The sequence below is a fragment of the Odocoileus virginianus genome, chromosome 13 (assembly GCF_023699985.2).
Source record: "Odocoileus virginianus isolate 20LAN1187 ecotype Illinois chromosome 13, Ovbor_1.2, whole genome shotgun sequence".
NCBI classification, from domain to species: domain Eukaryota; kingdom Metazoa; phylum Chordata; class Mammalia; order Artiodactyla; family Cervidae; genus Odocoileus; species Odocoileus virginianus.
This window is the reverse complement of record NC_069686.1, coordinates 65,265,917-65,292,184: the sequence shown is the minus strand read 5'-3', so window position 1 is coordinate 65,292,184 and position 26,268 is coordinate 65,265,917. Positions and strand designations below refer to the sequence as shown.

At 40.7% G+C, this 26,268-nt stretch overlaps 1 protein-coding gene across 1 annotated transcript in view; it reads right to left on the bottom strand.

Moving 5' to 3' along the window:
- Nucleotides 1–26,268, bottom strand: part of CNTNAP5 (contactin associated protein family member 5) — a 1,008,111-nt gene that overhangs the window by 571,849 nt on the left and 409,994 nt on the right. The window contains exon 4 of the mRNA XM_070476362.1: nucleotides 813–960. Within this exon, the coding sequence (XP_070332463.1) occupies nucleotides 813–960 (148 nt within the window). The remainder of the gene's footprint in view (nucleotides 1–812; nucleotides 961–26,268) is intronic.

Here is a 26,268-nt window from a genome sequence, read left to right as displayed (position 1 = left end):
ACTCTGATGTTTCTGTTTATTTGGCCTCTTTGTGTATTGGGTACACAAACTTGCATTTGGCAATATTAGTTGTAACAACTGTTATCAAGAGAAGAGGTAACATGTGAATCTGGAATCTGGATGCCCCAAAGATTCTGGATTAGGAAACACCCATGCCCTCACCCTAGATGTCTGTGCTTTTTGATGGAAGGGCTGGAGTGCAAGGTAGCTTCTCCTTGGTTTAATGGTTTGTTGGGGCATCTGTTCTAAGCACATTCTTTCTAAAAGTACTTGTTCAAGATAAAGGCAATCTTTTCACAGTTCTAGAGTAATCTAGAGTTCTACCCATGTTTGTGACCTTCCTTATCTGCAAGATGGAGCTCTACTTTTAAATCCAACCCAAACAATTCAGAAGAATGGAGTGTTTGCATAATTCCAAGAGAGAAACATCCCACACATTACACTGAGTTGGAATGTTTCTTCTCTTTCCCTCCTAGAACAAGGAAGGGAAGAGTTCTGTAATACTTCACCCCACTCCTGGGAAAGGACTAAAATTATTTTAGTACTGCAAAGGTAAGTGATAGCTCAAGAGTTCTTCATTTTGAACGTTTTTTGTTAAACTCAATCATCTCATCTCCAAACTACTTCATCCCTAAATAAACATTCTTATATCTGGGTTGAATTTCACATTTTCAAATATGCATATGTCATTAAACTACAGAAATGACTTTAAGATGATTGAGATTGCATTCTCAGTGTCAACAACCTGATACAGTGTGGATAATGCCACTTTCAAACACACACCAGTGCTAATAATTTGTGTGGGTACTTACTATAGGAGCATCCGTAGACTTCAACTCTCATGCCAATTTTTCCACTTGGATTCCACTCCAGGGGGACAAAGCGAACGAACCGGGCTCTCACGGAATGAAGTAACTTGTGGTGCATCACACTGTCAGCGTTCACGTTTCCTGCGAACGTCTGTGGGAGAGACGGAAGCCAGTGAGGTCTGTGACAACATGGCAGCACTGTCTCCTGAGCTTAAGGACCATGGATGGAAATCCAGCCATGGCATTCCATAACGTCTTGCAAAGAAAATCCTGTGTCTCAGATCTTCAGAATGAAATCTGACTCTGGGGAAAACTCTGCATTATGTGATATATATATATATATATATATATATATATATATATATATATATATATATATATATATATATATAGTGCTGCTGTACATTATTCTTTAAAAATCTCCTTCCCCAAAATTTTATAAGTAAGTCAATCCTAGTAAGTCACAGGGCATGAAACACAAAAGCTTTCCTAAGTAAATAACACAATGAAATTCTGGTATTCCTAACACTGGATAATCACTGTGGTATGGAAGATAGCTAAAAAAAAATCTCTTCATGGAAGAAAAGGATTTTACAGAAGCAATTGTTACCATTAATTGAAGCCAATCACTAAGCAAAGATTTTTCATGATCATTATTACTATTGTATAGATTAAAAAGAAATCTGAAGCCTAGAGAGAGAGAGAAAAGAGGATGAAAACTATCTTCAAATCATCTAATTTTGGTTAGTAATTAGTCTATGATTCAATTTCAAAGTTGTCCTATTCCAAAGCACATGGCTTTTCTACTGCCACTCACTTTTCAACTATTTCACTGGCAATTGTTCCACGAAGGAGAAAAGGAGTGTCTGGTTTTTATGTAATTTATATTCATACTTCCTTGTGAAGTTTGAGCAAAAGAACACACCGCGTGGGAGATACTTGGTACAAACTGAAATCATGCCTCCTAGCCTTCATTTGGATGAATGGTTTCTGGGGCAGAAATTTTCTACAGATGGAATCCAAAGTCTCCTACCTAATCTTTTTTCCCCGCTGGGGTAAAATATGAATAACATAAAATTTGCCATTTTAGCCATTGTAAAGTATATATTTCAGTGGCATAAAGTACAATCACATTATTATGCAACCATCGTCCCATCCATCCCCAGAACTTTCTCATCATCCTGATTGTTCCTAATCTCTAAGGTAGGATGTCAGGTAGCACACTGACTAGTTTGCTTCATTATGAATCATCACCAGTCTTCTTTTCCAACTTAAGTATTCATGGGTAAAGCCTTCATGCTAATGTTCTATCAACTCCAACCAAACCATTGGTTTCTCAAATGGCCAAAGAGAATACCAAGTAAAAGGATTTTATGCATGTAATGGGATCCATTTCAATGACTCAAATCTTAACCTTCATTGTATTCTCATAACATCTCTGAATCTAGGGTAATTTGAACAATCTGACAATTCTGCTGTACACAAAACACCCACTGGCTAGTAACTCTGACATTAGAAATTTACTATAGTCACTATTATACATTACAAAGTGGCTTATGAAGAACAGAGAACCTCACTTTTTACTTTGCAGCAAAACTCTGATAAGAGAAGGATTTGGGAGAGGGGAATTCCTTGAGATTCAAATCTAACTTTCTTCTCCACAGGTTTGTCAAAGATGTGGTCATTGTCTCAACACAGGAAAAAAAAACAAAAAACAAAAAACAATGATTCTCTTTAGCAGGCTTATCTTCCACATGTTCTGCTCCGACATTAGCAACTGATGCAGATAGAAAACCTCTTCGACCTTGGCCCACCTAGGAAAGACTCTTCCCTGCAGAAGGCAGTTCTTTTCAAAATGTATTTCTTTGACACACGAATTTGGGAGGTGGTTAAAGATTCTGGTGGTTTTTCACTCTTGGATGCATTGAACATATTTTCTACAACCAAACTTGGGACACTTCAGTTCCGTTAATTGTGTTTCCTACAACCCACTCCCCAAGCATGCAGAGGATCTGTATTTTCAGCATCCCATATAGAAACTGAATTTTAAACGGACTTTATTCATACTGAGGGTGATGGGGGAATCCTCTCCTATGTTCTAAGTGACTTATAGGCTGAACATATCTTAAGATGGTATTCAGTAAAATAGGAATTAAATTATTTTGGATCTTACCTTGTGGTAAATGCAGGGTTAAAGACTCTTCCAAAATTTAAATTTATTCAAAAAAATAACACTTATAGATGAAACAAGCATGTCCATTAATAAAGCAAAGGAATAAATAAAGATGTAAATAGGGAATGTTGGGCATGGGATCTATAAGGTCAAGGTTTAGGTTTAAGTACATGTTTAGTATGTAATGCTACACAAGTATGGATGTTATCAGATGGATCACATATATATTTATAAATTTATATATATAAAACTGTGTTCTGAAAAAGCATATTGAATATTTATATAATATATGTAAAAATGTAATAGTTACATGTCTAATATGTAATGCTAAGCAACTGTGGAGGTTATCAGATGGATAAACTGGATTATATTGAAATCTTGGTTGTAAAATTCTAGATAAAAGGTTTATTTGGGGAGCTTGGAATCCTCAGGTGCCATGTGTTCTGAAGAGGGAATCCTGGATTCTCATGCAAATGGTCAGCATCGTGGCATCACTGGGTAACACTGGACAAACAATCTATTCTTTCTGACCCTCAGTCCCTTGCAATATTGAGATCTCAACAGCTCAACATTTCAAGGTTTCCTACTATTCTGGAGTCATATTGTTTGCAGTTTCATAGTCCCATGAATACACATCTGAACAGACCCGAGGTAACAAAGTTTTGAGATTTCAAAATGTGCAATGCATGATCCCAGAGCCCTCCTAGATCTAGCAGTGTAAACACTTAAAGATAGAAGCAGATTGAATCTAAAGGAAGCTGCAGCCAAACGCTCACCAAGTTCACCAGTTCATCTTCCTACAAGGTCAAAGACATACATTGCTTGGCAATATAAGAAGTTATAGGCTGGGATGAAAAACAAAGAATCTTATTCTCCAGGTGCTTGGATCCCAAGGCTCTACTAAGATGCTTTAAAAATACCAGTCTCTCAATGCCAGCTCAGTTGCTGAAGATAGCAACTGAACAACAGTGGAATGACAGATGACTTCTCCCAGGAAACAATGGAGACCAACAAATGCTATAAGTGTGAAACGCTCAACCTCACATTCCATATCCAGCAAAAAACAACTCTCAAATCTGAAGGGAAAATAACACAATTTCATTTAAACAAAAGCTGTGACAATGTATTTCCTACAGATCTGCACTGTTAAGAAGTGTAACATAAGTTCTACACTCTAAAGAAACTGATCCAGATGGAACATTCAGTGTACAAGAAGAGATGGAGAATAAGCAAAGTGGTAAATAGGTGGCTAAATATAAGGCTATTTGTATTTCTTTTCTTAAATATTGTAAAAGTCAATACTCAGCTTAAAGGAAAAATAATAATGTTCTGTGATGTCGATTGCAAATGTAGAAGTGAGCATGTGTCAATAAAACCACAAAAGATGGCATGTGGAATGCAGGCTAAAGCGAATTATACTGTTGCAAGGCTGTAAGATGATGTATAAAATGGTATGTCAATCTGAAGTAAATTTAAATAAGCCAAGAATGCATTAAAATAAACCAAAGAGTTATAGTCACAAAGTCAATATCAAAGAAGAAGGAACACTAAAATACAATAACAACAGTGGAAACACCAATGCTCATTGAATGTGAAATGATAAGAAAAGAGAACTGAATAAACACAGAGGAGAAAAAATAAAAGAATTTCAAAATAGTAAACTTAAAACTTTCCCAGTGGATAATTACATTAAAATTAACTCGAGTAAAACCTCAGTTAAAGGCATAAATTGTCAGGCTAGATAAAGAAGTAAGCCTTATTGATATACTTTTTGTATAATACTCTTTTTAAAATAAAGACATTGACAGGTTAAAAGTAAAATGAAGGGAAAAGACATTTCATGCAAATAATAGGCACAATAAACCTGGATTTTCTCTATTAATATCAGACATTGTAAGCTATATTACAAGATAAGAGAGAGTTTCAAAATTACAAAGGGTCAATTCATCATGAAGACAAAAATACCTAAATGCATCTGCACCTACAACAGAGATTCAAAAATAGTCAGTGAGAATATAAGATTCAACAATATTATCAGAGAACTTGGTTAATTAATGTTCATGGAATACTTCACTGAACGCTGATTACATATTGTTTTCAAATGCGTGTGGAACATTGACTAAGAGACACTATATCCTACTCAATAAGTCCATAGTTTGTTTTCTGACCACAATTAAATTAAATTAGGAATTGATAATAATAAATTATCTAGAAAACTTTCAAATATTTAGATGTTTACAAACACACTTTCAAGTAATCCTTAGGTCAACAAAAGGCCACAATGGAAATTAGAAAACAATGGAAATTGAATAATGATAGAAATACTGTATCAAAACTTGTGCTTCTAATAAAAGCAGTCCTTAGAAGATAATTCATGGCTTTAAAGGTTTTTAAAAGATATAATAAGGAGCTACTCCATGTTCAGTGGAAACACTGTCAGACTTTATTTTTTTGGGCTCCAAAATCACTGCACATGGTGATTGCAGTCATGAAATTAAAAGACGCTTACTCCTTGGAAGGAAATTTGTGACCAACCTAGACAGCATATTAAAAAGCAGAGACATTACTTTGCCAACAAAGATCCGTCTAGTCAAGGCTGTGGTTTTTCCAGTGGTCATGTATGGATGTGAGAGTTGGACTGCAAAGAAAGCTGAGTGCCGAAGAATTGATGTTTTAGAACTGTGGTGTTGGAGAAGGCTCTTGAGAGTCCCTTGGACTGCAAGGAGATCCAACCAGCCCATCCTAAGGGAAATCAGTCCTGAATATTCATTGGAAGGATTAATGCTGAAGCTGAAACCCCAATAATTTGGCCACGTTATGCGAAGAACTGACTCATTTGAAAGGACCCTGATGCTGGGAGGGATTGGGGGCAGGAGGAGAAGGGGATGACAGAGGATGAGATGGCTGATGACATCACCGACTCTACTCGATGGACATGAGTTTGAGTAAACTCCGGGAGTTGGTGATGGACAGGGAGGCCTGGAGTGCTGCGATTCATGGGGTCACAAAGAGTCAGACACGACTGAGCGACTGAACTGAACTGAACTGAAAAGTTATAATAAGAAAGATATAAAATTTAAAATCTAAGCTCCCACTCTAAGAAGATAGAAAAAGAGTAACTTGAACTCTGAAGAGTGTTATACTGGAATACTACTAATCCATAAAAGCAGTCAGCTTTTATAAGGGGCATATACTCTTTGATCCTATGCATATGAAGTTCCAGGGGATGCAAAACTAAGCTCTGATGATAGAAATCAAAACAGAAATGTTCTTAATGACGACAGGCAGAAATTGCACAATAGCATTCATCCCAATCTGATCATAACACCTTTGTGAGGTAGGAAATCTGTATTATCTTATTTTAAAGATGAGAAAACTTAGTTTGGGAGAGAGTTTAAGTGGAATCATAAATCACAAGAGATTATCAAATTGGGACTGGATTATAAAGATTTTAACTAAAGCCCAATGACCCTTTTATTGCATTCCAAGTAACACCCTCTTATGTCATGTTTCTGAAACCAAAATTGCTTGGCCCTCTGCATATTTTACGTTACCTCACTCTATTTATCATCAGGAAGGTTTTAGCCAGCTTCCTCACTGAAGGAGCCACCCCAGCATACACACACCCAACTACACACACTCATTTAACTTTTCTGAATTTGCGACACATCTTACAATTGTGCAGCCAATAGCTATCGTGTCCCCACCTTACCAGGAAACCCCAGAAATCAGAGAAGTTGATTCTGAACAGGAACACTTATATCACTTGTCAGGGGTCTGTTTTGTTGTCACTCCATCACAAGTGGTATCATACTTGGTTTGGGTCCAGGTTTTACACTGTTGTCACTGTGTATATGTTCTCATTACTACCTTAAGAAGTCATGCGTATGGTTCATGATAAAGCTGCTCACTGAGTTTCTTCCTTGGCAGGAACGCAGTGCTAACATTGGTCTTTCTGTCTCCCTTCCTACTGGTAGAGTTAAAGGAGCTTGATCAGAGCTGTTAAGCCCGTATGTGCTTATAAAAGAAAGCAGGCACACAGTGGGCTCACGACCTGGAGTGGGCGTGAGGGAGTTCTTCATCCTGGGCAGGTAGAAGGATCCACAGGTAACTGAAGGGAAAGAGGTCGAGTAAGCCTTCAGCTGCTTCAGATACCCATTCCTTGACATTAAGCAACATTTTGGTTGACAAATGGGAGATCCTGGTGTCTTAATGAAGGTGCGGATGCTATTTTCCTGCTTTGTTAGGCAGCTAGTGGAGGGGGCATAAACGGTGAGGCTAAGGGGACTCCAGCCAGCACTTATCAATGGAGAACCTGTCTGACCTGTGAGTACACCAGGTTGAGTGAATACACTATACCGGCAGTTCTGACTGGCAGCTGGATTGCAAGCAGCCATGTGCCACAGGGAAGATGTTGTTGTTTTCCTAACTCTTTGCTACTCCATGGACTGTAGCCTGCCAGGCTCCCCTGTCCATGGAATTCTCCAGGCAAGAATACTGGAGTGGATTGCCATTCCCGTCTTCACGGGATCTTCCTGACCCAGTGATTGAACCTGGGTCTCTCATATTGCAGGCAGATTCTTCACTATGTGAGCCACCAATAATAGTGTGTATATCCCCCTCATGGACCACTGTCTTGTCGTGGTGAAGGGGCCTGCATAACTCAATGAAGCTATGAGCCATGCCGTGCAAGGCCACCCAAGATGGACAGGTCATGATGGAGAGTTCTGACAAAATGTGATCCACTGGAGGAGGGGATGGCAAACCACTCCAGTATATTTCCTGTGAGAACCCCATGAACTATATAAAAAGGCAAAAAGAAATGACACTGAACGTTGAGCCTTCCAGGTCAAAAGGTGCCCAAAATGCTGCTGGGAGGAGCAGAGACTCTACTAAGAGCTCCAGAAAGAATGAAGAGCCTGGACCAAAGTGAAAACGATGTTCAACTATGGGAATGGCTGGTGATGAAAGTAAAATCCAATACTATAAAGAACAGTTCTGCATAGGAACCTGGAATGTTAAGGTCCATGAATCAAGGTAAATTGGACATGGTCAAGCAAGAGATGGCAAGAGTAAACATCAACATCTTAGCAATCAGTGAACTAAAATAGACAAGAATGGGTGAACAGAACTCAGATGACCCTTATATCTACTACTGTGGGCAAGAATCCCATAAAAGAAATGGAGTAGCCATCATAATCAACAGGAGTCCAAAAATGCAGTACTTGGGTGCAATCTCAAAAGCAACAAAAATGGTCTTGCTTCATTTCCAAGTCAAACCATTCAACATTACAGTAATTCAAGTCTATGCCTTAACCACTAATGCCAAAGAAACTGAAGATGATCAGTTCTATGAAGATCTAGAAGACCTCCTAGAACTAACACCAAAAAAGATGTCCTGTTCATTACAGGGGATTGGAATGCAAAAGTAGGAAGTCAAGAGATACCTGGAGTAACAGGCAAGTTTGGCCTTGAAGAACAAAATGAAGCAGGGCAAAGCCTAACAGAATTTTGCCAAGAGAATGCACTGGTCATAGCAAACACCCTTTTTCAACAACACAAGAGATGACTTTTTACACATGAGCATCACCAAATGATCAACACTGAAATCAGATTGACTACACTTTTTTGTATCCAAAGATGGAGAAGCAATATGCAGTCATGAAAAATAAGACAGCTGACTGTGGCTCAGATCATCGGTTTCTCATAGCAAAATTCAGGCTTAAACTAAAGAAACAGTAAACCATTAGGCCAGTCAGGTATGACTTACATCAAATTCCCTATGATTATACAGTGGAGGTGACAAACAGATTCAAAGGATTAGATCTAGTAAACAGATTGCCTGAAGAACTATGGACAGAGGTTCACAATATTGTACAGGAGGCAGCAAACAAAACCATCCAAAGAAACAAAGAAAAATAAAAGCAAGAGGCAAAGTGGCTGTCTGAGAAGACTCCATAAACAGGCGAAGAAAGAAGAGAAACAAAAAACATGGGAGAAAGGGAAAGTTCAGTTCAGTTCAGTTCAGTCACTCAGTCGTGTCCGACTCTTTGCGACCCCATGAACCGCAGCACGCCAGGCCTCCCTGTCCATCACCAACTCCCAGAGTTACTCAAACTCATGTCCATCGAGTCAGTGATGCCATCCAGACATCTCATCCTCTGTCGTCCCCTTCTCCTCCTGCCTCCAATCCCTCCTAGCATCAGGGTCTTTTCCAGTGAGTCAACTCTTGCACCCAACTAAATGCAGAGTTCCAGAGAATAGCAAGAAGAGACAAGAAGGCCTTCTTCAACGAACAATGCAAGGAATGGCTGTTTATTGTCACCCTGTTTAGCACATTTTGCCAGATGCCAGGCTGAAAGAGTTACAAGCTGGAATCAGTATTGCTGGGAGAAATATCAGAAATAAGGAACTAAAGATCCTCTTATGAGGGTGAAGGAGAAGAGTGAAAAAGCCAGCTTAAAACTCAGTAAAGATCTTAGCATCCAGTCCCATTACTTCATGGTAAAATAGAAGGTGAAACAATGGAAACAGTGACAGACTATTTTTCTTGGGCTTCAAAATAACTGTGGAGGGTGACTGCAGCCATGAAATTTAAAGATACTTGCTCCTTGAAAGAAAAGCTATGACAAAACTAGACAGTGTATTAAAAGAGCAAAGACATTACTTCGCTGACAAATGTCCATATAGTCAAAGCCCTGTTTTTTTCCAGTAGTCATGTACAGATGTGGGAGCTGGACAATAAAAAAAGCTAAACACTGAAGAATTGATGCCTTTGAACTTTGCTACTGGAGAAGACTCTTGAGAGTCCCTTGGACTGCAAGGAGATCGAACCAGTCAATACTAAAGTAAATCAACCCTGAATATTCATTGGAAGAACTATTGCTGAAGCTGAAGCTCCAATACTTGGCCACTTGTTGCAAAGAGTGGACTCATTGGAAAAGACTCTCATCCTGGGAAAGATTGAGGGCAGGAGAAGAGGCAACAGAGGGTGAGATGGTTGGATGGCATCACTGACTTAATGGACATGAACTTGGGAAAATTCAGGGAGTGGTGAAGGACAGGGAAGCTTAGCATACTGCCGTCCATGGAGTCATGATGATTTGGACAAGATTTGGTGACTGAACAACAATGTGTACATGTTGATTCCAAATCCTAATTTATCCCTCCTCCCCCTTTCTGCTTTGGAAACCATAAATTTGTATTCTATGTCTGTTTCTGTTTTGTAAATAAGTTTATTTGTATCATTTTTTAAAATGCCACATATAAGCAATGCCATATGACATTTGTCTTTAGCTCTCTCTGCACTATTTACCCTAGCCAAGACTTGAAAGCAACCCAAGGTCCACTGATGGTTGAATGGATAAATGAAGTATGGTGTGTGTGTGTGTGTGTGTTGAGTCACTAAATCTTGTCCCTGTCCTTCACTGTCTTCTGGAGTTTGCTCAGACTCATGTCCACTGAGTAGGTGATGCTACCTAATCATCCTCTGAAATATCCTTCTCCTTTTGCCTTCAATCTTTCCCACCATCAGGATATTTTCCAATGAATCAGCTCTTCATATCAGGTGGCCAAAGTATTGGAGCTTCAGCTTCAGCATTAGTCCTTCCAATGAACACACACACACACACACACACACACACACACACATTTATTTATTTATGGATATTTTTGTAGTTGTTTTAGCTCCTAAGTCACGTCCAACTCTTTTGTGACCCTGTGGACTGTAGCTCGCCAGGCTTCTCTGCCCATGGGATTTCCCAGGCAAGAATACTAGAGTAGGTTGCCTATTCCTTCTCCATAGGATCTTCCCAACGCAGGCATTGAACTTGTGTCTCCTGCATTAGCAGTTGTCTTCTTTATCACTGAGCCACCAGGGAAGCCCAGTGGAACATTACTCAGCCATGCAAAGAATGAAGTAATGCCATCTGCAGCAAAATGAACAGACCTAGAGATCATCATACTAAGTGAAGTAGCTCACAGTATTTCTTAAAAGTGCATAACAACATTCACTAATCCAAACCAAAAATGTGTAGTTGTTTCAAAACCAGTGAACTGCACGTAGCCTGACATCACTCACACTGAGTTGCCGAATGACGCTTTGTGAATGAACAAAGGGTCGTGATGTTTATGAATCTTGTTTTCTCATCAGGAAAAGCATTAAAATAAAATCTCCAGGGTTGTGATTCTTACATCAAATACCATTGCAAATGACATTGCACACAGCAGATGCTCACCAATGCAAGCCACACTCTTAAAGAGAGAGAAAGAGACAGAAAGACAGATTTCAATAGCTGAGTCTTGGATACAAATATCTTTCTGTAAGAGTATATTTTGAAGCAATGACTTACTAATATCTTCCAGTCCCACATAAGGCATATGTCAACCATACTTAAAATTTCTGAATGACATTCAAAGGCTCTCCCCACAAAAGAGTGGAAATGTAAACTAAGGACTAACAGCCCAGAGCTAATTAGGAAATCAGCTTTTGGCATTTAATAAGATATATTTAATAAGGCAGGGGGTAATCAACATGCAAACCACAGAGTTATAGCTAAGATGGATAAATCCACTCAGGCTTCCATGTTCCAAACTACTATTCAGGGGTTCTTGTTTAATTTATTTCCAACAGGCCAAGAGGAAAGTGAGAGGAAGGTATTAGGTGTTGACCACTGTTGGCTCACAGAGATTCTGAAATGATAGACTTTATCCAAATGATAAACAGTTGGAATTTTTTTTCTAACTCGTTTGCAGTACATTTCCCATTATAAGTGTCTATGTGGTATGCATACATACTAAGTCACTTTAGTCATGTCCAACTCTTTGCAACCCTATGGACTGTAGTACCCCAGGCTCATCTGTCCATGGGACTCTCCAGGCAAGAATACTGGAGTGGATTGCCATGCCCTCCTCCAGGGGATCTTCCCAACCCAAGAATCAAACCCCTGTGTCTATGTCTCCTGCATTGGCAGGCGGTTTCTTTACCACTCACGCTACCTGGAAAGCCTCTATGTGGTATGTCTACCTGTAATTTTATAGAAGCAGTTATTTAAAGAAATTAGGACCACTCAGTTGGCCCTTGACCTGTATATGAGAGTGGTCCCATTTGAGATGCTGGAGACAGTCTCTATCTTGATCTGGGTAGTGGTTAGAGGGTGTATGTATATATTTATATTGGTCCAGGTGTACCCTCTAAATTCACTTTATATATAGAAAATGCACTTTAGTTTTTAAAGGTATATCTATTTTTTCAAATAGAAGTGCAGGTTTGATCCCTGGGTGGGGAAGATCCACTGGAGGAGGAAATGGCAACCTACTCTAGTCTTCTTGCCTGGAAAATCCCATGGACAGAGGAGCCTAGTGTGAGGGAAGTGACGTGGATCAGTCATCCTTTTTCCCAACTATTCAGATCAAGCTAGAAAGGTGGGACCATTCTCCATTCCTTTTTTCTTTTTTCTTTTTACACAGTTTATTGCCATTTACTGAAGTCTTAAGGATTTACAATGTGCTGAATCCCACACTAACTCTATACTCCATTTCTTCACCATTCTCCTAGTGTGATGAACCAGGGTGACCCTCTGTAATCTGTATTAAAAGTATTTCATCAGTAACTCAAGCACAAAGAGAGTTTCCTGAATTTCAAGAGTTACAAGCACCAGAAAAGGGCATTGGTAAAGCTATTAAAAAAAAAAAAAATGAGGACTTCCCCGGTGGCGCTAGTGGTAGCAAAGCTGTCTGCCAGTGCAGGAGACATACGAGATGCGGCTTCTATTCCTGGGTCAGGAAGACCCTCCAGAGGAGGGCATGGCAAATGACTCCAGTATTCTTGCCTGGAGAATCCCATAGACAGAGGAGCCCGGTGAGCTACAGTCCATGGAGTCGCAAAGAGTCAGACACGACTGAAGCGACTTAGCACGTAGCAGCAGCACCGCCGGTCCAGCAGCTGAGAATCCGACTGTCAGTGCAGGGGACACAGGTTCGATCCCTGGTCCAGGAAGACTCCACACGTCACAGGGAAACTGGGTCTGTGAGCCACAAGTACTAAGCCCAGGCAGCACAGTGGCTGAAGCTGGCACGCCCTAGAGCTCGTGCTCTGCCCAAGGAGGGAAGCCAGCACAAAGAGAAGCCAGCACACTGCAGCTAGAGGAGCCCCCTCTCCACGGCTAGACACAGCCCACAGGCACCCCTCTCCACGACTAGACACAGCCCACAGGCACCCCTCTCCACGGCTAGACACAGCCCACAGGCAGCAGTGAAGACTCAGCGCAGCCAAGGGGAGGGAAAGAAGTCGAAGGCCTTCCTAATCACCGTTGGCTTTAACACGCAAGTTTTATTGATTTGAAGGAAGTTTCTGAATTAAGTTGATCAAAACTCTTCCTAGACCAATAGAAACATTATGCACACAGTTAGCTACCATCTTCTTTATGACAGTGTTTGTGTCTGGGTCATGCTTTACTAGAACATAAAATACAGTCAACTAATAATGTAGAAATGATGCCTATCAACTCACAGCTCAGTAGAAATGTGGCTTTCCTGTCTACTGGCTTGGATGATCCGCAGTGTTAAATATTCTTGAGGATGATATAAATGTAAAGGTATTTGTTTTAAAAAATGAGCACGTGCTGATGACACCAAAGTCCTCCACTGCCACTGCTGTGTTTGTTCAGAATTCTGGCTTTTGTGTGACTTCTGCTGTGTTACATATAAAGGGCGCCAAAGGGACTGTTGAGATATGTCATGTATTTATGTTTCCACCTCTGCGCTGAGAGCTGTAACGCCAACACATATGGCAGCTTGACCGTATGACGCATGCCTGGAAAAGCTGAAACACCCGCTTAGCAGAATTAGACTTTTCACACTCCACTCAAACAAAGGGAAACAATGGCGTTGCCCTTCTTCAATTTCTGGAAAAGAAATCAAACGTTTTCTGGACTTACTCCTCTGCGAAATGGGGGAGGGTCAGAGTTGACAGGAGGACTTGGCCTATCACAGGACCTGGCGTTAAGGGGAGACGCGGCAGGAAGGGCGGGGGCCAAAGCAAGAAAGCGTGAACCAGGGTGACGCTGCGGAGAGAAGGGGAAAGCGCAAAACTGAGGCTGGCAGCCGGCGGCCCGACACGTGCCTCACCATAGCTTTAATACCGGCTTCCCTGCGGCTCATCTGGTAAAGAATCCGCCTGCAATGCGGGAGACCTTGGCTCGATCCCCGGATTGGGAAGATCCCCTGGAGAAGGGAAAGGCTACCCACTCCAGTGTTCTGGCCTGGAGAATTCCTCAGAGTGTATAATCCAGGCGGTCACAAGGAGTCAGACAGGACTGAGCAGCTTTCGCTTGCTTACTTGGATCTTTAATGGGTGATCTCCCCAAGCCCTTTCCCTTCCCAGTAGCCCCTTGTCTGTCTCACTTTACTCTTTCCTGCCTGCCTCGCGCCTGAAGAACCAAATCATCTATTTATTTACCTTTTTGTCTTTCTTCATGGTACTACAAGAATCATGTGGCTTCTCCTAGAATCACAGCTGAAGCCCATAAAGGTTTTCTCAGTGAAGGAATGGTCAGAAACCTTTGCCCTCCTAATTTGTTTCATTAGGGAGCCTATGATCATTTATTTTCTTGAGCTTCTTAACTGTGCTCCATAGACACGCGAATACAATGCCATAATAAGGGAAGTTCACGTTCACAGCTTTTGGTGGACAAACCAAGAGAGGAGTGAGCAGATAATTTCTCAACGAAATGTATTTCCTAGGTAAAGGGGAACAATGACCTCTGAGAATTCCTTCTACTACCAGAGCACTTTAACGCTCTGAATTCTTGGACTAGCACACTTCAGAGAGCAAAAGAGAGAATAAGGTCCGATGTATGCGGTTCAGGAACCCTGCCCTCCCTAGTCTATCAGGAGCCCTGAGGGGGCCGCGTCGGAGGAGCTGCTGGGCAGCTCACAGTCCTCGTGTGACAGCCTGTGCTACGAGGTCACGGTGTTGAGCCCACACCTCCTGCTGACTGTGGCTATGGTTCCTACTGTCTTACACAGTACATCCGCTGAGCCTGGTGGACCAAGTGGTGCCTAAACGGTTCCAGGATGTTCATATCATTATTTCCTCCTCAGAGCTTTTTGGGCTCCCTTCCAAAACGAATGTCTACAACAGCAGATAAAACCCAATTTACCTGTCAAGTCGCTGATTTTCTCCTAAGATAACTTAACTTCTCTGAAGAGGAATCTTTGAAGAGACAGCAGGCTGTCACTGGAAACAAGAACCTGAAAGCAGACATCATGTGTCTTTTTTTAAATTCATTTTCCTGAGATTGGATCTCAAAGTAGCACTCTGCAAAGTGATGTCAACTCAGTGTCAGCCTCTGGCAAAACCATGTAACAGGCCCAGTTCATCGGGATCCCCTTCTCTTCCCCCTCACTCCTTTGTCCCATTTCTGCTCTCAACTGACTTTTAAGTTTTTTTCCTGTTAAATCAATAGTAACTCAAGCAATGACCTTTCCTAGGCAAAAATCAGCATTTTCATTCTTAAAAGGGACACTTGAAGCATAAAGGAAGAAAAAAGGAAGGAAGGGAGAAAAGAAAGGAAGGAGAGAGGGAGGGAAGGAGGGATGAAGGAGAGAAGAAAGGATAGTGTTACATGCTAAAACAATTAATATCTGATATTCATTTGGCTAATAAGCTGAGACAAAAATACCTGAATGTTTGCTGCAAGTTCTGAGGTCTGGCCTTGACTCAATGAAAACTGAAGCCAGTATCTGGTGATGGCTCTCCTCCCTCATTTTGCATCCCCACCTTCACAACTTGTTTCCTGGGTACCGCAACAGCCTCCAGACAGTTTTTGTCCCTTTGGTGTTACTCCCATCTAAACAATCTGACAAGAGAGTTCTTTACCTTTAAAATCAAGGAGAGATTTCCTTGTATACACTATAAAATATTCTGTTTTCCAAACCATCTCCTGCTTCTCCTCTCCACCCCAACCCTCCTTCCACCATATCAGACTGCTAGCGGTTCCCTCAGGCACACCAGCAAATGCCTCTTTAAGCACCTCCTTCACTGTGCTCTTTCCAACCTCTTTGTTTAAGCTGGCAACACTCTTTATTTACTGCTACTGTCTCTTCTGTCTCAGCAGCACATGAGCACAAAGGTCAGAATGGATGCATTTATGATGGTCTCCACCTCCAGATAGCAGTCATCATGAAGATCTCTGCCCTCAGTCATTTTCTCTCTAGTACTCTGCACAGACTGTAGCACCCAGCAGGTGGAAAATAGGTAAGGTTTCCATTCTTCACTCTGCTTCTTATCCCTGATCCCCCTTGAGAAGTGTTGCTGGACCCTAGGCTGCCTGGTGCAGAGCTTTGCAGGAAGGGACCCTTGAAATTTACTGCCTATTCTTGCTCCATGTGTAGCCAAAGACCATTCATATCATCTTTCAGTATCTTGGTTTCTTCATCCATTAATGGAGATAATAATCCATGGGAACAGAATCATGCATTAAAGCTTCTTTTATCCCAGACCAGTTCCCCTAAAACTATTCATTGATGCCCCTTCCCCAGCAGGTCGCAGCAGCAGCTTCCGTGGCTCACATCAATCATCCTTCCGGTCGCTCTTGCGCATAAACAGTAGGGAGGTCTGCATGCTTCGTATCAAATGCAGAGGATTAGGGCTGGATAAATGAGTATGTACCTTGCTGCAGAAGGGGACACTCAGGCCCTGTTCATACTTTGCTTTGCTCCCCAATTTAAGTATGATTTTCAGAATATCCCACTTGATGATTCTGCATTTGGTCGGACTTCAGTGTTGACCACATTTGAATCCAGGGAAAACAGGAATTCTTAGATCCTCCACTTGACATTCAAGGCCCTCACTGAAAGCTGATTTCATTCTGCTTTACAAATCTTCTTTCTTGCAATCCCTGCATGTGCTGTAAACTCCCAAAATTGGGGCCATCTACAGTCACAGGCCACAGATGTTCCATGCAATTTCATCCTGGTCCTTTTGTGCTATGGAGTTACTTTCATGTGGATTTAAAAGGATGCTCTCAGGTTCAAACTCTTGTTCCATCACCTACTGAATGTGAGAGCTTGGGCAAGTACTTTTCTGTCCTAATATTTGCCTAACTTCAAAAAGGCGACAAAGAGCATTTCTCAGGGGGTGGTTGAGAGGAATGTGTGGGTGCATGTCTATATAGATGCAGGAGTATCCTTATGTTTGTATTTGTTCATGTGTAGATGGCTCATGCTTTGTGCCAGAATTATTCTAAAGCACATATACACTCATGTATATAGCTTGAATATTGCTTAGACTATGTTTTTCATGAAATATGAAGTTGTGCAATAATGTGTAACCTTGTAATTGTTTAGTTGCTAAGTAATGTCCCACTCTTTGTGACCGAATGGACCGCAGTGAACCATTGCAGTGGACCTCTGTCCTTCACTGTCTCCCAGAGTTTGCTCAAATTCATGTCAGTGTATAACTTACACAGGTGTTAACTATTTGTATTGTTAGCTCTACATTTTCAGCTCAATCATAATTATTCTTCAAGCCCATGTCAAATGTTGACTTCTTTGTTAAACAGACCCTAGTTCTCCAGGCAAAGGAGGGAGGGAAACTAGCATCTCTTGGATGAAGATAATAAGCCAAGTATCTGTTCTCATCTCTGCCCTCCTCACGGCCTGTGTTGGTTCTGCGCATTTGGGAAACGAAGCATCTGAGACACAGGGGTCCAGGAAGTTGCCCATGGTGAGCTGGGAATTGAGCCCAGGTCTGCCCACCAGTTCAAGCCTCCTTCCTCCCTGCTCCACAAGACCGCTTCTTCCTCTCCTCTGACCTGCCTTGTGCATGATTTCTCACTTCATCATGGCACTCAGTATGGGCTACTTTCTATTGCAGTATTATCTGTGTATATACATGATGGCCACCATGACAGGCTACACTTTTTCAGAGCAAGATTATACATGTACACATACATATATGAATCTATATATAAATATTTATATATGATATAAATAATAAATATATGAGTAAGTCATTGCTAATAGTCTATATATATTATGTATACTGCATATACTCCATTTTATTTGATATAATCCATTTTATTATATATTATCCATCTGAGAACTTATCCACTTGTCTAGCATTGCATATTAAAATGCAACTATTTTATATTAACATATAATATTTAGAATGCCAATATTCTATATTTATAGATATTTCAATGTGTAAATTTATATAAATATATGTTTATAGTTGATCTTATACATATTATATCATATATATTTTATGTAATATGTATTCCATTTTATGTTATATAATCCAATTTATATATTTGTACATATCTATCTGATAACCTCCACAGTGGCTTAGCATTACATATTAAACATGTAACTATTACATTTTTTCATATATTATATAAATATTCAATACAGTTTTTCAGAACACAGTTTTATATAAATAAATTTATAAATATATATGCGATCTATCTGATAACATCCATACTTGTCTAGCATTACATACTAAATATATACTTAAACCTAAACCTTGACCTCATAGATCCCATGACCAACATTCCCTATTTACATCTTTATTCATTTCTTTGCTTTGTTAATGGACATGCTTGTTTCATCAATAAGAGTTCTTTTTTTGAATAAATTTAAATTTTGGAAGAGTCTTTAAGCCTGCATTTACCACAAGGTAAGATCCAAAATACTTTAATTCCTATTTTACTGATCAAAAATGAAAATATCAATAAAACACAGCCATGACATGAGGCCTTGACACTTTTGTGGACACAGAGCTGAGACTCTCGATTTGATTGTGCTTAGATTCCTTTGGTTTGCAGATAGAATGTGTGGTACTCAGAGCACAGAATACAGTGAAAACAGTGAAGCACAGCCAAATGGGCTGCAACCTTGTCTTCGTCACACTGGGGACTGGGTAAGTTTTTAACCTCCCTGTGCCTTTGTTTTTTCCTCCGTGAAATGGGAAAATCAGCTCTGCATATGTCAGAGGCCTGCTATAAGGATGAAAGAAGATGGTCCATGGAAAATACTGTGCAATTCCTTCATGCAGCAAACGCTCATCACAAGTTCACGATCCATCTTCTTTTTGTTAATATGTAGCTTGTCAGCATAGGGTCAGGACGGGCTCACACTCTCCATGGGAGTCTAAGTGGTAAGCAGTCAGAGGCTGCGTTTCTGAGGCTGATTCGGTAATATATCATTTCTGTTCCTCCTATTTCCATGCTCTTTCTTCTCTTTTTATTAATGGCTAGAGAAAGCACACAATAGCTATAACAATTAGGTGTTAGAAATGTATGAACTATGACTGACACCTCTTGTAGAGGGTTCTCTAATTTACTCTGAACACTTTAAAACCATGGTGGCGAGAAACCAAGACGAACTGCCAGTGTAAAGTGAATCGTGCTTTCTCATTCATAACAGGGAGAAACTGTACTTTCATTTTGTAGAAAATAAAGCACAGTGCTTCCATGGGTTTATGCTTCTGCCAAAGTAAGCTCCACAGTCCCATTCAGATGAGATGAAACCTGGGACCATGGCAAGTGGCCTGTGCCCAGAGCAGCCTGATCCTGGGGTGGGGACACCACCTCATCCCAGTCTCTTTTAACAGGCCCCTAAAGAAATCTGGGAGAAGGAGGCACCCCTCGCTTTGGAGCACAGGAGGGCTGGTCACAGATACTCCAGAGGGCAGTTATGTGACTCTCTGAAATGGAGTTCTGATCCACGGGTAAAGGACAGAGATGCTGGGCTGGGTCTCCTGCTAGAAGGTGTGAAACCGTGTGTAATTCTAGAGTCTTTAATAAAGGGTTATCAGTTTGAAGCTTTCCCATGTTGTAGTTTTCTTTGACTTATTCTCAAACTTTCTTCGTATCTCAAAACCCTACAGTTAAGTTTTACCTTAGATGAGTACAGGTAGAAAAACCATGACTTTTCTATGAAAATCTGGAGGAGTAGATCCTGATACACCAACAGGCCATGAGTCCTGGTTGAGATAAAGAATAACAGCCAAGATAGATTTGAAGAACAGGTACGCCTTCCTTAGCATCTTCCAAAACTTTAGAGGCCACAGAAATCCTGGATAATGGAGGCTTGGCTCATGTCACATGGAAATAAAAAGAAAGATGGCAGCTGAAGACCAGAGAGCTTGGGGACATGGCCTTACATGGTCTCTATATCCTAGTTCACAGCATGCAATGGTAAGCAGGTGTGGATTCAAATCTAACCAAAACTATGTTCGTTTAATTAAGTGTGCCCCTGCCTTTTGCCTAAATTAAATGATTAGGAGAAAAAATACAAAGAAAACAAAAGAATAAAAAGGAAATTAAAATAAAATAAGCACTGCATGTTCTTCATGCATTCATCTGTTAGAGGATGTTTGAGTTGTTTCCAAGTCCTGGCTATTGTAAAGAGTGCTGCAAAAAGAACCCTGCATGTGTCTTTTCGAATTATGGTTTTCTCAGGGTATATGCCCAGGAGTGGGATTGCTGGGTCACACAGTAGTTCTTTTTTAGCTTTTGTAAGGAACTTGCATACTGCTCTTCATCATGGCTGTGAACCAATTTACATTCCTACCCACAGTACAAGAGGGTTCCCTTTCCTCCACACCCTTGCCAGCATTTACTGTTAGTAGATTTCTCAGACGATAGCCATTCTGACCAGTGTGATGTAATATCTCATTGCAGTTTAATAGCTGGAGGGCAGCTGCTGTATAGAGCAAGGAGCTCAGCTCAGTATCCTCTGATAACCTGGAAGGGTAGGAAGGAGGGGCAGAGGGAGAGAGACTCGCTTCATTGCAGCAAAAACTAACACAATACAGTAAAGCAACTACACCCCAATAAATAAAATAGCTAATATCTGGAGACTGGTTACAAAGCAAACTAAAAAGTCAAATAATTTAGGTCTACTCTGAGGTCAGTCTATGTCAGTCTCAACTACCTATACATCCCAGAATATATTTAAGGAATTCTGAACAATGTTAAATGAAACATGTTTCTTCATAATTCCTCAAATAATTTGAGACTTAAATTGTCAAAACAAACGGACCCAAGCATGGTTTTGGTATTTGTTCTCCCTTCCTTCTTCTCCCCTTTCTCCTTTCCTTCCTCTGCTCACTTCTTTCCTTTCTTTCATTTTCTCTTTCGGCAAAGAAGAGCAAAAGACAAATCAGAAGTCAGGGTGATTCAAATATGATACTTAGGAAACCTATCTAAGCAAATTATTCAGAAGAGCAGCTGGGGATTCTGAAAGAGATAACAGGATTGGATGAACACATTTCAATATGGCTTTATTTTTTATGATATAATCTCAGTGTTAATTTCCAGTGTGGCTGTCAAAATGCATTAGAGCTCTTATCTCCATTAAAGAGATTTTGGTTCTGTGAACTTACTTAACTGAGCTATTTAGAGACTTCATTTAAGGAACCTATTCTGACAGACTTGTAAAAACAACTGGCTTAAAGGATTAGCCTTAAAAAAAATTTTTTTTTTTCCTTTTAAAAGCAATCAAAGCCTTTTTTTCATCATGGGGTAATTGTTGAGTATATACCATTTTATCCTGTTTAGATTATTTGACCTTTCTCTTGTCAGCTTTTATAGTTCTTCATTCCTGCTAACGTTTCTTCATAGTAAGCAATCTTGGTGCATAGTAAATGCTAATTGGCCCTTTAAAAGGTTCCCATGATAAATATCTTAATGCCTCAATTTAAATTTTCTGGGCACAAAGCAGAGATGAAAGAAGTCACTTTGCTTTGTGTCCTTCATCCAGATTCATGTCCTCCCTCAGCGTTCTTCCTCTAAGAAAAGCTTGACTTGCTCCTTGCTGTTTTCACCTGCCTTTCCCGGTGCCTGGTCTCACCTTGCCTTTTTTTTTTTTTTCCCATGAGAACAGGAAGTGCTCTGGATTAACAAATGGTCACTGATTCTGTTTGGATTTTCTATTAACACACAAGAGCTAAAAAATAAAAAAGACTCAGAAATTACCAAAATAAGCACTAAAGTGGACTGCCAAAATACCATCTGCCCAGTGCAAGTGGCAAATTACTGAAAGGCTGCTTTCTTTGGTTTTTATTGCCTAAGTTAGACCAGGTACAGGATGATCTAAGCAGGCCAACAAGTCGAACTCAATAAGATGACTTCATCAATTCCATTCACTTTAGTGATCAAATTGTATCTCCTTTCAGAATAAATTTTCCTATGTGTTCCCTTCTATTAACTTACCTACATTGTTAGTAGCTTAAATTGTAAACTGCCTTTAGTAGAAACTATCTTACTCCTTATACATTCTTCTTAACAAATATTATGCAGTAGGCTTTTTTCCATACACTAGAAATTTATTATTTGGGTTAATTCCCTAAACCATCTCTGTGAGATTGATTTTTCCATACCTCTTTTCTAATAGAAGAACCTAGACCCACAGAATTCAAATGACTTGGCCAAGGAACATCTCTGATAATTTGTAGGTTCAAGATTTAAATCCATGCTGGTCTGGCTTCAGAATGTAACATTTCTACTGGGCAACACAGAATTGTATAAGAACCCGCAGTTCTTTGAAGTGATGTCTAGCACAATATTTGTTTTCTCCCTGGCAGAAATACCTTCACAGAATTGTCGTAGTAGTCCTCTGCCTTTATGCTTTTCTGATTTTGTGCAGAAAATAATGTCAAGCTGCATTTTTGTCATATCATTAATGCATTTTATGTAAAATTAATATATTACTCATGATGATATTCAGTGCCCTTATATATCAGTTTGACTAAAGAATCCTTCTATGATTCCTTCTTTTAATCATAGGAAAAATAATTAATTTACAACAGAGCTGAATGTGTATTTTCTATTAGTAGAGGGGGAAGGCATGCAGACCAATATGTTGCCATAGTTGCCTTAGCGGCTAGAAAAACAAGTTTTCCCCAGGTGTTTTACTTTGCTCAGTTAGGGGCCTCAAACGATATTCTGCATCCGCATCGTTCAGTGTGTTCACCCCTGGGTATGTCCTCCGAGGTCTTCTTTCTCATGAGCTAACTGGAGCCAGCACGTGTGGCCACGGAAGTGAAGGGAGACAGGTGACCCCCGTGGCTTTTTGGTAGAGAATCTTCTGACAAACTGTGAACTTCTGTGCATCGTAGGAACAAATATAACCAAATGGAGGAAGTCAGAATTCACCCATCAGGCTTAGCTTAGCTACCAAGCTGTCAGGCAGACAGGTGAGAGGTAAAATCAGAGGATGCAGATCGAAGCTAAAATGAGAGATGGATAGACTGATCTGTCAATAAATAGATAAATGCATGTGTGCTTAGTCATGCCCGATTCTCCTGATACACACACACATTCACAGATAGATAGATACATAGATAGTTACACATACATTCATACATACATATGTATTGGGTTGGCCAAAGAGTTCATTCGGTTTTCCCATATGATGTTACAGGAAAACCTGAATGAGATTTTGGCCAACCCAATACATAGATGGTTGCATGGCATCACCAACTTGATGGACATGAGTTTGAGTAAGCTCCAAGAATTGGTGATGGACAGGGAGGCCTGGTGTGCTGCAGTCCATGGGGTTGCAGAGTTGGACATGACTGAGCAACTGAACTGACTGATAGATAGATACACAGACAGATAGACAGATTGATACATATAAGCATACATACATACATGGATAGATAGATGGACACATGCATATGTACATACATACACTCACATATAGATGGATAGATGGTTAGATACATACATACATACACACAGACATACAACCGTAGGTAAATAGGTGGATAGATGGATGGAGGGAGGGAGGGAAGGAAGAAGGGGAAGGGAGAGAGAGAGAAAGAGATAGGGGAAGAGAGAAGATAAAGGCAGACAAGGATTTAGAAGCTGACTTGGTCATCAAATGGATTATCCATAGCGAAGGAAAGAGACGAACCCAAGTCTTTCAGTCAACAGAAAGACTGAACAGCATGCACCTTCCTTTGCTGTGTTTAACTATGTTTTTGAGGCACTTATATCTCTGGAGGAAAGGCTGGAGCTGACTTTTGCTTCTATAACCAACCAATGTTTTGCTGAGGTTGTCATTTTGATATTTTCTTGTAAACAAGGGTATGTGGATGCTTCTTTGTATCTGTCTGCTTATTTATTCTCTGGGAAACTTAGGAATGCCTTGTGTTTTTTTTTTCCCCCCAAAGCAACTGATCCAGAAGCTCCATTATGTGAATAATTAATTTTTTTGTTAATTATCTGTGTTCCTTTTGCTTATCAAAAGCAAAACTTGTCTTGGTATGAAAAACATGGAAGCAAAAATGTATTTTAGAAGGCAAGAGACATAACCTATGGGCTAATGAACCACACCAGGAACTATGTGAAAAGGGTCACATGAGTTTAAAAGATGCTAGGAGTTGTGTTCTTATTACTGGTAAGCAATCAACATTCTTTAAAAAAAAAAAAAAAAACTTGCAGAATTTTATTTCTGAGTAGGAACTGGAAAGGACTGTGAAATATATTACTATTTCCAGCAGACAGTTGTTTCTCCCAAATGGTAACAACTTATTTTTTTTTTTAAAGCAAAGCATTTTATTAGCTTTGCAAACTTTTTGCTTGCATTTCTCATCTATGCCTAACCAGTATGGCAGAAAAAATGACTTTATCCATTGGCTTGCTTTGTTTTTGCTCTGCTTCCTTTCATCTGGCCATACTAAGAGTGTTGAGTTTGCCTCTACTGCACTGAGAGTTTGAAAAAGGGGTCTGTATGGGCTCTTTTTCACCTTTTAGGTCCCGTCAGTATAGCTCAGCCTGTTTTGCTGTGAATGAATGTACCTTGAGCCCCTCTGTGTGCTGGGTATTCGGTGAGGCATCACAGATAAGGATAAGCACAAAAATGAGCCTGGGGCTAGCAGCTTGAAGATCTGCTAGATCTGTTAGATCCAGATCTAACACTTATATGAGTAAAGTCACGGCTGTGAAGAGTAAAAAATGGGGTGTGTTGGGTTGGCCAAAAAGGGCATTCAAGTTTTTTTGTAAGCTATAACAGAAAAACCCTAACACACTTATTGTCCAACCCAATATATGTGCTCTGGCTGATGGCATGCCTTCCCAGGGAACTAAGGCTTGAGCTGAGACTGGCTTCCCAGGCTTCAAAGAGCCAAGGCTTTTTGCTAAACATGGGGAGGACATAACCCCTCTGAGGGGTAGCAGGTTGCCTTCACAGGTCGCTGCAGAGACCTGCACCTCCGCCGCTGGAGGGGTCCCCACGGGGCTGCGTGTGTTCCCACGGCTCTGGTTGCTGCTGTTCTGGCTACTATGGAACAGGATTCGTTTGCAGCAACAGGTCCTCCAGCCCCAGCCCTCCCAGCACAACCCGAGGGTACCCTGACTCAAGCCCAGCCCTGGAGCTACGTTTTCTTAGTGTCGGGGGAGTGTGTAATTTCCTTGGTTCTGTCTCATCACAACAGAAATTTGAAGCGACGGACATTAAAGCCTCAGTGCGTCACAGCTCTCGGACAGTGGTACGGCTCCATGTTACAGCTCAGTTTTATTTAGAAAATAAAGGAAAATGCATCCTTGAGGCGTGAGGGCATGCCAACACAAAGAGAAGAGAGAGACAGAGTGAGCATGCACGCTCACAGGAGAGAGAGACAGACAGAGCACGTGTGTGCAAGAGAGAAAGCCCCAGCACCTTGTACGGGATCAGTGTACCCCCTTAGTCCTCTGAACACAGTCAGAATCGGCAGTAGCTTCCTAAGGCCCCCATGACCACTTTAAGAAACCTGACCAGTTTGATAGCCCATCCTTTTACAGGTTTTCCCTGCTCCCCACCTTCTTTCCCTTTCCTTCACTCTTGCTTCTCTGGAAGTGCGTTCCTCTAAACAGCTTTGGCCTCAGCCTTTGTTTTCTAGGAAAGACTGGCTAAGATTGATGGGGCAGGGGTGGGGGCGGTGTGCAGTGAGGTGCTGGGGACTGAAATAAAGATTGGCCTCCATTCTACTTATTTTGATGTCAAAGTACAAACTCAGATAAAAAAAAAAAGTCTTCATTAGAAACAGTGAATTCTAAGAAAGTTAACAGTTCGACAGAGGAACCCACAGAGACAATGCCTGGCTCTGCTGTCCTCATTGGGAAAATGATATTCCTACTGCACTCATCAAGCCGCAGCTGGAGTGAGTGTGTGTGTGTGGTGGGGGGGTGGGGGGGCGGTCAGGGGGAATGGTACATCTGGGAAGAGCATCTGCAGGGCATGATCAGAGAGGAAACATGACTCGGAAGACATTTGGCAATGACCAGTTAGGAACAC